The sequence below is a fragment of the Ceratina calcarata genome, unplaced genomic scaffold (assembly GCF_001652005.2).
Source record: "Ceratina calcarata isolate Rehan_Ccalc_2016 unplaced genomic scaffold, ASM165200v1 scaffold514.2, whole genome shotgun sequence".
NCBI lineage: Eukaryota > Metazoa > Arthropoda > Insecta > Hymenoptera > Apidae > Ceratina > Ceratina calcarata.
In genome coordinates, this window is record NW_017175971.1 from 651,292 (window position 1) to 663,557 (window position 12,266).

General features: G+C 42.3%; 1 protein-coding gene across 7 annotated transcripts in view; it reads left to right on the top strand.

The window, feature by feature from the left end:
• LOC108628255 (pleckstrin homology domain-containing family G member 5) overlaps positions 1-12,266 on the top strand; it is a 67,009-nt gene that overhangs the window by 8,984 nt on the left and 45,759 nt on the right. For 6 of the 7 annotated variants that reach the window (XM_026816355.1, XM_018030044.2, XM_018030042.2 and 3 more), the window contains one exon: positions 1,161-1,263. In XM_026816355.1, coding sequence (XP_026672156.1) covers positions 1,161-1,263 — 103 coding nt within the window. Of the gene's footprint in view, positions 1-1,160; positions 1,264-4,983; positions 7,143-12,266 lie in introns of those variants that run through there. The other variant, XM_026816356.1, reaches the window with a different exon arrangement.

The following is a 12,266-nucleotide window of genomic DNA, read 5'->3' on the forward strand; positions in this document are numbered from 1 at the left end:
CTCATTCGGCGTTTACACTGTTGAAAAATCAATATTACAGACACTAGCAAATAATCAGAAATAATGATAAAACATTATGACTCAGCTTCAAAGGTATCTTCGTTCTCATCGAGTCGTTTATGGTCGATAATATTAATGAACCTTAATGCGGAAAATGATAAGGGAATACAATAGGAAAGTTAGCAGTCAGCTTGAACGTAGGCGAAATTTCTTGACCAGGAACGACCGAAGAGGCGGATCATTTGATGGAATTCTGTGCTTCCATTAGGTCAACCTGATGACCTTTATGTCTTTGAAATTAAAAAACACCTGTGGGGAAAATTAGATAGCGAGTATTCTAAAATAATTTTATTTTAAGAAAAGCTCTACATTGTTTGAGCACCGTCATTCTCATTTGCATACCTTTCCCTCGCGGTCCAAACGATAACGAGATCTGAGATTAATTATCAAGACCCGAGGTACGAAATCTTTTTCATAATTAGGGAGATAGGAAACGAGATATTGAGGACGAATTTAATCGAAAATAGGAAGTTCACGTTCATTTACGTCCTTGTTTTCCGATCGGAATCAATCTCTATGGGAGCAGCAATCAGTACGGAATACCGGTGAAAATCTTACACTGCAATCTGTTAAATTTCCCTGAAAGCGGCGAACAGCGTTACATGCACATATAATACAGCCAGAGTTGGCCATTAATCACTGGCGGAGTTCATCAGCGCGCGCGTGACAATATCGAAAACCATTTCATTTTCAATTTATCCACCGTCATCCATTACACAGCGAGCGCGCGGTAGATGATTCTTACATGTATATGTATGTATATAAAACCGGAAAGCTCTTTCAATTCTGCATGATAAATTGCGTACGATCCGCAACGTGATAAATTGCCAGGAAAATTCTTAATGAGGAGACAAAAAGGGAGGGAAAAAATGGAATTCATCTCAACGTTTAATTAATGCAAGTCAATGGAAGTGTTCCGGTATCACTTCGTTCACCGACACCACGTTTTAAATGTATCCTACGAGCGATCAAAAATAGTACCCAGTTTACTCCTGGCGGCCGATAAGCACCGGACGTGTTCTATCTTGAGCACTTTTCCCCTATGGCAACCCTCGCTGAAACGGTTTATATTATTTAATCGTTCGGCGTTTTTGTTTCAGCCCTAGAAGACAGCAACAGGTCAGGAACGAATGGAGGAACTCGAAGATTGCCCGAAATTTGTCACTCCTAAATGTCGGGTCATCTTTCACAAAGCAACACTCGGTAAGTCCAGCACAAACAGTTTAATTAGTTTACTGGTTTACCATGCATGCCGCTTCGTAGGTAGTTAGATTGCATAGTTCGCCCTTCGAGCGTGTGTATTATCACGACTCCTAACGAGGCGTCTCAAACTATTTTAATCCCAGGGGTAAACGTTTCATTTACATAGAACCGAGCCCGCAGGAGATTGATATCGCAAAACACTTTTCAGTTTAATCGTATTAGAACGAAACGCGACGACACTCTTCAGAAGGTTTCGAAATTGCAACAAGAGAATCGTTGAACAATTTAATTAAAACACGGTAAACGAGATTTAAATGTGTTGTTAGTAGAAAAAGGTTGCGTTAAAATGAGACGTCCTGTTTGCGACGATCAATTAAGGCCACAAAGGAAGCAAATAGTCAGCGAAGTTTAATAACGATGTAAACGAGTGCATTAACTGCGCGTCCTCGTTAAACAATGCTCCTTGCTAATTAATAACAAAGGTTTAATCAGAGGGAGTGTCGACGGATATCATTTCTTTGGTAATCTGCTCGCATGAGTGAACTTGTTAAACACGCTCGGCTTTGCAATTAACAAGTTACTCAAAGGCTCTGCCTGACGATCCCCGGCCACTGGATTTGGCAACAACCGCGAAAACCAGAAAAAAATTCGACCATTTCAAGGCTTTTGACTGGCAAAGCTCTGCCGTGAACAATCCTCATCCTCGTGCGAAAAAGGAGCGGCAAAGGACTTCACCGCGCCGCCGTGCCTGAGGCATCGGCTTCACTCTCTGTGCTTGCCTCTTTGAGATTGAGCCAAAGATACGTCCTATTCCCGTGCACGTTTGTCCCCTTATTAAACGATAGCTGAATCGTTGCTAGAATTCGGGATAATTGCATTTTGTCGTACTGTTCAGGGCTGCGAGGCTCCGAAAGAACGAAAGGGTATACGCTTCGGTGTCGCAGAGAATTCCCTTTGAGGTTCCCACGCGAATCACCAAGCAAAGAATATGTACACTTCGAGGTAGTATCAATGGCTTCCTGGCACCCTGCTGTCGCCAAAGTATCTATTCTCATGCAGCGCAAAGAATACGAACTCCCTGTATACTGGTGTACCGGTTTTTATTTCGGATTTGTAATAATTTTGAAAGGTTGCCGGGAAGTAATAATTTCTGCTTCCGTCGCAAGGAATTACCTTTTGTCAACAGGGTTCCTTTAATGTCAATCGCCTTTTTCGTTACAAGGTTAAAGTGCGAACATCTCCGCAGTGACATTTCCCAAGTCGCACCGCGGCTCTTTCGCATCATGAATTTATTATATAATGCTGATGAAAATATATTATGATTAATCACGTTCTTAATTAAAACAAATGGGGTGCAATAACTATAAAGCTATTAGAGCCTTGGGGGGACAATCACCCTTTTATTCTTTCTTATTTTTGTTTACGGTTCCATAAAAGGAGCGTCGTAAAGCAACGCCGTAAAGATCCAGTCAGGGTTCCGGTGTCACGCGAAGATTTAATTTGACAACTCAAATCCGATACTTTCGAGCTCGCGCTATTGCCAGCCACGAACGTGGTTCAAGGGCCATGCGGGGGTGCAGGTTTTATTGCGTCCGACCATCGTGCGCACGGGCTCGCTTCCCACAACAAATCCGTGACAATCGTGATTTCTGCACGCTCTAAAAAATACTCCGCTCAGCAAATACGATCGGATCATTAAATTCGTCAAACAAAAAATCGTGGCCGCCCTTCCAGCGAGGTGTTCGTTCGATTCCACTCGAGTCCCTCGGCGTATATCTTTTTCCACCTTTTTTTTTGGGTCAGAGGTCCGCACAATGGGAAAACATGGATCGATAAAGAAATTAATGGGCGTTCTCCTTTAATACGAAACTCGTCTCCCCTTAACGTCTCTTGCTAGCAAATTTCTGACAGCTTTCCAGGCTCAGCCAATGTTGGTTACATTCTCTACTTTCTCCCTTTATCTGTCCTTTGTTCTCGATCCCTCTGTTCCCTCCTCTTTTTTCCTGCTCCTCGTTTTTTATTCCAGCTCATTCTTTCCCCGTTTTACACTGCTCGTTCCACCGATTTCATTTCCACGACGATTCAATCTGTGTTCACCGTACTGTTACTTATCTCACGCTGTGTCTCACCGTCCGACACAGAATCGAACGGTTTCCACGTATCGGTGAAACAAGCTCGGCCAACCTTACAGTTTCGATGTTCACAAGTCTCACCAATTCTCCCTGGCTTTCATTCTCCTGCGTTCTCATCGGCGTCGATTTACCGCGAAATTCTTAATCGACCATTACTCACAACGGTACATGATCTTCAATAATAGAATTATGAACGAAACAGGAAATCCATTGTTCGGAAACTTTAAACCAACGTGTTAACAAGAAACCATTAATAGGCAAGCCCTTCTGCTCAGAAACTCTTAACACGTCCGCGACGTTCACTCCTGACTCTGTTCCTTAAACGGTCCAAGTTTGTAATTAAAAGATGCGCTGTCACCGGTCAGGAACCAATGACTAGTCGAAGTTAAACGAAGTTGCATCCTTGATGAAATAAGTTCTCGACGTTGGCTAACCGCAGACTCAAAGTATCGTACCGAAATAAAACGAAAACCACGGGTAAACCGGAGAAATCCAGGGTAGAAGCCAGGAAGATATTCGTGCAAGCTTTAACGAGCCCGACTATATTCCCTTTTTTTAACCCCCGGTCCGTGACACAATATTTCGATAGATATTGCAATGTTTGAAACCGAGAGCATTTGACCGTGGAGATCAATCGATATTCTACGCGCGGTGCACGGTTATGATTTTCCAAGTAATCCACCGATGGAAGTTCGATTGGTCTGCAGCATCTTTAAGATGCAATCGATACCCGGCTGTATATACGTATAACACTTTTTCTCTGGTATTTCATCAAGCTTACGCGTGCACGTGCTGGATAACCATGTACGATAGTTTGTGAAAAAAGAAAACCAATAGCGAGTAATGAAAAGTCGAACTTCACCGTCGAGCAACGTGAGGCTGCTACGTATGTTAATTTCCCGGAGAACTACCTATCGTTGCTGTTGTGTAACCGCGTAACGCTTTTCACCGATATTTTCAGTCGAATAAACGTTTCGACGGCCTGAATATTCATGGACAGTAACGCGTCCAGAACGTTGCACGGTGATATTCTAAATAATCTAATCGCTATTTCAATTTCGACTTAATCATGCGGAATAACAATAACGCGCCCGCTTAACACACTTTGTTAGGAATTATTGCGTAATTATATAGAACGTATTAATAATGCACAGTTAATATTGTCCCGAATTAATCCCAGATCCGTTTTGGCCTAGTTTATCATCCATACGTGGGCGTACACGACAATTATGAAAAAAAGCAGGAACTCTCTTGAATGGGGTCATAAAAATATTTTAGTAGTCGAAATTTCGATGAAACTTTCGAGTAGCCATTTTTTCCGCTGTCCTTGGCTCGTCCTTGTCGCCTCCCAAGTTATCGATCTCTTCTTGCCACGAATTTCTACTGACCTCATCCAATACATGTATATCTATTTTTTTTTTTTTTTAAAGAGCGAAATATCGTCGCCCTGTTCTTTATGATAATTTCTAACAGACTTTAAACCGCGTTATTTACTTTATTATAGCATTCTTCAAAGTTCAAAGTTCAAAAGATATAGTTCGATATTTTTATTATATTATTACTTTGTTCTTGGAACATCCAGTATAATGATTCTTCGTAAAATCTCGAGTGAATAGCACGAGCGTTAACATCCACTTAGTCGCCGCATCAACGGCCGAAGAGAAGAAAATATCGCGTAATTAAATATCCGCGTAGCCTCTATTGCGCTTCGTCCTGCGGTGCGGGGACCTCTCGCTATTTCTCTGCATTTTCGAAAGCGAGTCGAACGTGCCGCGCGACAGGTCGCGTTAAGTGAGAAAGATGAGGTCCGCACCCGTGGACGAAAGTAGAATCTACAGTCGGAAAGGAATCCACGATCGGCGAGAGGGCGAAACTATGTTGTTCGCTTTCTAATATACTTTGCCTCCTCTATTTTCCTGACCTCGCGAGTCTCGCCCACACGTGAGAACGAGGTGTCGAACACTGGTACGCACTTACGTTTTCCTCTCCACCCGCTAAGTTTTTCACTTTTTTCCCTTAATTCGACGCCCTTTGTCCTGTCTCACGACTACGGAGTGTTCGGAGTCGAAAGTTTTTAGCAAAAATAGGAATCGTTATCCTGTTCTCGCTGGGGAAATTGTTCGGTAAAAGCTTTCGTTACTCGATGCGCTTTAAGTATGACGATAACAAGGTAGAGGGGGTTTTAATAAGCCAGCCTCGGTGGCGGAGGTAGTTTTTGAAAAATCGTTGCCAGACGCAGCCCGAGTAGAGATTAAGTCGGTTCTTTCCCGGAGATGGTGGTCCCTTCAACCCTGACATTTAATGAGTGAAATATGGAAAGCCCAAGATCTTGCTTAGCAATTTTGCAATGCAGATTATGTATCGATTTCAAAGGGCAAGATACTCCAGGGTTTCTCTATATCGTAACTTCGCGACGTTTCATAAATTTAACAATTCGCAAGCTCTCTTCTGTCCATATTCATAGTTCTCGCACTCTTGAAACACCAATTAAACAAACGAGAAAAAAGGCTTTCCAATTAAGACAAAAACAGCTCGTCTTTTCCAAAAATGAAAAAGAGAACACATCCCGCGCGCCTTAATTAAGGGAACTTCAATTAAAATAGCTAGGAGAACCTTCCACAAGCTTCAGTCCAGCAATTAACATAACTTCTTTCCAACGTTCGTGTATTCGCAAACGAACCGCGAACCCTTTTGCCCGGAACGTTTAGAAAATATGAAGAGGGAAGCTCCTCCGAAAGTTTTAGTCGCCAGCAGCCGAGACGAAACTCCGAAAATATCCTCCCCGCGTATCTTTTCTCTCACCCCCTGAAAAACATCGTCCTGGGCGACCTTTACCCTCGACACGCAGCCAATTTCTGCGTCTCCTCCGTCTAGATCCGAGGAGGAGGAGGGGGACGGTAAGAGTTGACAAGAAGAAACAGTCGCACGTGCGGGAAGAACGAAGGGAGAAAGAGAACCGAAGCAGACGATGGTAGGGGTGGAAGCGAGGATGGGGGTGGCGTTCGGTGTCCGCGCAGTTTCGAGCCTCCCCCGTCGGCGGTGAAGAGAATCGGCATTGGGGGTGGGTCGAGTTCGAAATGACGGGGAACGGATTTTCCCTCTAGTAGAACGCGCGACCTCAGTCCGGTAAGATCGACGCCGCCCTCGCCCCCGAGACGACACCAGAAACGGTGATAGAAAACCGACGAACGAACGAACGAACGCGACCACGATTCCGCTTCGGGCTGTAACAGCTAGGCTTTCACATCCTCTTCCTCGATTGCCAATAAATAATCCAACATACGAAGGTCGTCGTACGGGTTCATCAAAGAGGAAAAGGAATCGACATTCTCTGTTTTCCTCGTCGTATCGTAATTCTCTTGATCTCTTATAAATAATACGAAGTATCCGAGAGGCTGGTGAAGACCGTTACGTGAAGAACAAATTTATTCACGTATAAGAGTTTAGTAAGACCTAAGCAAACCGAGTCATATACGAAAAAGTATATAGTGGAAAAGCAGAAGAGGGGCTCTCGTTGTCACCCGAGATGAGAAGAAAACGCATGAAAAAGATCGGGGAAGCAACGCGGCAAAGGGACGCGTAGGATGCCGGAGTAGCTGGCGATAGGGAAAAGGGAGACCGGGACATCGACGAGGGGGAGACTCTCCCTGGACGGAAATTTCGATTGAAACAGAGACATCCGAATAATCGATTTTATGTAGGGGATCCTGCTGTAACTTCGCGGCGTCGCATCGATGGAAGTCGAAGGTATCGTATTCAATTTTATACTTTGCCTGTCGTAGGAAACTGGAAAATCGAGTCTCCCGTAGAACCGAAATAGAGCATAGGATGAAAAAACGAAATAGTACGTATTATGCATTCGCGTGCACCCAGTTTAACCTCGAATCGATAGAGCGAGTTTATGCGCGCATTTTAATAAGTAAAATGGGAAAGAGCAATTACGTAGAGAAGCTTCCTTACTTTTCGTATCACGAGACTTCTAGGATATAGCGACTCTCAAGTCTCGTCAAAGATTTCTATTTTTTTCTACTTCTGAAAATGTATGAAATATCGATCACCGTCCCGCGGTACCTTCTGGAATGTTTTTATTTCCCAATCGCAATCGAATCTACTCCCTTATCGCGATACTCACGTACCATCTATATCTATAGGAACGAGACGTTTACAGCTTACAGAGTTCATCTCTTTTTATCACGATTTGAAAAGTCTGGTCTAGCAGCTGCCATTTCCGCGGAGAAATATCCACGACCCAATCGGAAATAAAACTTTGACACTCACGCGTCATTCTACAGACATCGGGCAGCCGGGAATTCCGTCTTAGAAGCCGCCTGCTGTCGAAGATACTTGAAAGCGTATAGGATATACAAATAGGAGGAAATCGAAGTTCTCGTAAAGTTTCCAAGGAAGAGGAATGCTTGCCGCGTTGCTATAACTTCTACGCGTTCAACGATCGGAAAGAAATTTTCGCTACGTGGAATTTTCATTGAAAATTTATTTGAAACTATGCGGGAACTTTCTGAACAAACGCGGATCGTTATTGTATAGTGGGAAAATTGCTTTACCCGCTTATCCGGCGGATTTGCACGATAGCGCAAACAGAAGGGGAGGGTGAAACATCAGGAAGACGTCACATTAACGTTCGAATAGGATTTCAGGAATCCGTTAGCAAACATTTGTCTTGCAAATTAGCTTGTTGCTGATTCAAATGCGATTCATAAGTTTCGACTAGCCTCGTTTCGTAAGCTCGCTGCGAGACACAGTAGGTTACTTATCCACTTGCGTACGTTTTGTGGCTCGTAACTGAATGATTTATTTAATCGTGAGCAACTTAAAGCAAACTCTATCAGAAACTGGAAGCTCGTCACATCGAATTTAAAGAATCCGACGACAACCGACTTACAAGCCATTTACCTTCGCGGTCGTTGAATAAGTTAAGCTTCTTACATGTAAGCAAGAAATCCTGTAAATTTTTAAAACGGGAGAATCTCGAGTTCAACTCGTTCCCTCGAAAAATCTCTTCAATCCGAATGCATAATCGATCGACGTGGAATTTAATTCAAATTCAACATCACATCTTTTCGTCTCTCTGAATTCATCAAGTAGAACCTTATTATGACTTCTCAGAAGAGTGTTACCTTTTCAATGAGATGAAACTGAATAAAAAACGTGTCTAGTTGTATTTCCTATAAACGAGTATCAGTTATTCTCTCTCTATATAATTTATTACACAGCCCAAAATTGAATACAAATTTTTACGTTTTGATTTTTGGTTTGCCCCGTCGATAGGATAAAAGAATTACTTACGAGTACTCGAAACATTCTGCGGACGAAAATACAATAATTTGTGGATGATGAAACCGAAAATAACCACTGTACGGAAAAACGATACGCGAAAATCGCGCGGCCACGTTATCCGGTCAATTAAGCACGCGAACGGGAAAAATAAACGTAGCTAACACCACGCGATGCACGTGGTGTTCGCGTATGCTGCGGTATTCTCAAAGGAGAATCGAGGGAGCACAGGGGCTCGTGCATAAATTAGCAGTTTCCCGCTTGCCGGACCGGTACGCTTCGATCGAATCGCGCTATTGACCGCGCACTCTTTATTTGCCCACTCTCTATCCGCTTCATGTTCGATCTCTCGCACACTCAGCTCGTCAGCCGTAGGACTAATCTATACCTACCTGTTTTGTCCACGACAATTCTTTGCAAAAGTTGAACGTCTATTTGCCTGATTGATGAAAAACTGTTCTTCTTTCTCACTGTGATCCTTTGCAAATTTTTCCAGTTGAACAGTACTATTGTAGGTGCGTAAGTTTGCAGCGTTTAATGGAACCAGACCAGTGAACAGAAAGTTGCGATAACGTAGGTAATTTCGATGGCCGTGCAACGTTCAGAACGATTTTCACAAGGAGAGGATTTAATCGAGGAAAGGAATTTTTTACCATTAATTGGAATTCTTTCGGTCATTCGATGCATGCATGACACACATTTGGATACATGCCGGGAATTTTAATCTCGCGTGCAAATTCGTCGGTCCATCGGCTCTTTATACATACATTGCTGCTAATTGATATCGCAAAATTCAAGAGATGCGTGGCAACCCCACGAATCCCCGTGTTGAACCGACGGGGTAATTAATTATTGACACGTAGCCCCGATTATACGTCCCGAAACGGTGTGCAAACTTTCGGACAACAACAACTCCGATAATTATAATAGCCTTTGTCGGTTACTAGGCTTCATTGAAATTGAAGGAGAGACTCATTTGAAATCGGCCGTCAAGTTTTCAAAGTTTAAATAGGTAATACGAACCTATGATTAACTTCCAATTAATAATTAAACGTCAGACGTCGTGAATTGTACTAATGATTGTATCTACTATAATCAGAATTAAAGGGGAGTACAATAAATTGATAAAATGCGAATTCGAATGAAAAGAGAAGCCGGTTCTTTGCACGTCATCCCCAGGCACTTCGTTCCCACTATCCAACGGGAACGGTAAAGTCCTGAAAAGCCACGGCGCATCGTATCTTTCGTGTTTATCCAGATGGTGCGCTTTCAGGGAACAAGTTATTGCAAGTTTATCGCACACAGTTACAAGATTATGAAAATCCATGGAGCACCGAGAGGGAGTTTAATAACGATTCTTCCTTGCTCTAACCTCGGTCCCCGCGTCCGTGAAAATTAATCGAGGATTTTCGATCCGTCGAAACACTGAGAGTTTTCCTTTCAACCAACGCGACGCAAAAACTTCGGAGACCACCTTGCCTGCTCCCACGTCAATCCTTAATATTCTATTACAGCTGCGTAAACGTAACGTCGTGGTCACGGGATCAATCCATGTGATTCTTTTCTCCTGCGTAGTTCCGTTCTCGACTACAATGAACAGCGCGATTCAATTAAGTCTACCATTCCATTTTATCAATTAACCCTGCCCACCGCTTTGTAATTGTTTAAAAGGCAGGAAGAATTTCAAGGCAATCTGGTTTTTCGTTACGCCGTATTCCCTGAGGCTGAATCGAAATTCAATTAATTCCCGCAAGAAGTAATTTTAATAGGAAAATAATTCTTGTAATAGCTCCGCCAGACCTGCTACTTTTTTTGCGACCTTCTCTCTCTCTCTCTCTCTCTCTCTCTCTCTCTCTCTCTCTCTCTCTCTCTCTCTCTCTTTCACAATGGAAACCTGATTTCTTGGAAATGGAATATGAAAACCACGAACCAGGCGCAATTAATGCATTTGGCAGAAAAATAACAGATGGATACTTTTAAAAAGCGCAAACGGTAATGAATATTTAATACGATTTTAGTTTAACTCTCTTAATGACTTAATAGCAAATGACTCATATTTAATCGCAACGCTTAGATTTGCGCTTCTTATTTATTAGCACGGACACTCGGTAGCAAATGGATTTTAATATAATCCCGAGCGACGTTCCACTTTGCTTAAAGAATTATTGTCCGTCTTTAGTCTTCGCGGGACAATTTCCATCTTGATGTCGTTTCCACGTCCCGACGAGCTGAAATTAAAGCATCTGTTAACGTCCGCGAAATTGCAGTGCAAATTTTATTGAAATTATCTGTGTAACTGTTCATCGACGTCTTCAAGTGACGACAGTTATAAAACAATCTGCATAAAATCCTCAATAAGGAGGTATTAAAAACAAATCAAGGGAAAATTCAGCAGTTTCTTAATTAACAATCTTTTATGTTGTCATCTGTAATCCAAGAAAATTTTCATAGATATCTTTAATGCGAGTGAAATGTTTCTGGAAAATGCTCAACTGTTTATATTATATTCTGCTATGGCATGAGAAATATTGAGGGAGCAACAACTCCGCTATATACGTATAATATACGCGACGGGTTTACGCGACGCTCTCATTCCTCTAGTTTCCCGCACCCCCGGACAGGATGTAGACAACCGGAAAGAGGGTGCGCACGGTGCGCGAATTCATTTAAAAGCGCTCATTCACTTCACTGGCGAGACGTTTTTGAATTTCGCTGGATGAAATTTCCACGCTTGCGAAAAGGGCCAGCGCGAGAGGACGTCTAAATAAAACCGATTCAACGATACGAATTGCGTCCTTTCTCGCGCGCGTGCACCTGCATTAAAATTCGTGAATAGAACTCGCAATTTTATTGGAATTCCGATTTGGAGTTACCACACGTGTTTCTCCGTAATTAAGGGGATCAATATTTCAGAATTTATAAAAATTACAAATTCGTTGTTGAAATTGTTGGTTGTACTTTTTTTTTTGTTCTGGATGAAAGTACTGCGAACGTCGATTTGCAATTTCGGATCGTGCGAGGAAAGTTGGATAACGAGTTGAAATAACGCGGATGATGGTTACAGAGGAACGAGGTTGAAAAAAAATGTAAACGAGCTCGACGACTTCCACGTTTGAAAGTGGATAACTTTTGCGGGCTCGGAGCTTTTATTTTAATGAACGTTGCGCAAATATCGGACATCGCGCTTGATAAATAGGTGCTTGTTTTTTCCTTCGTTAAATTGCATAACCTACAGGCATACCAATTTGCGAAACAATTATGATTGGCGTTACAATAAATTTATGGAACAATCAACGCACAGTTGATTTTTGCAGGCTTATTGAATTTGAGGATTTATAGGCTATACACTTAAACAATGTTAGCATGTTGAATTTGTTATTATGGATTCCTATTACTATTAAAAGGTACCTGCAAAATCAATTCATGGTTTTTTTGAAAAATTGTAGTGATTTAAAATTTGTATGCACTCTTATGGTAATCAGCGGTAATCCAAAGAAAACTTTCTGGTATTTGGTGTGCATGCACGAAGTTGGAAGAAACAACTGACTTGAGGAAATACAAGCCTAAAAAGTCTTGAAC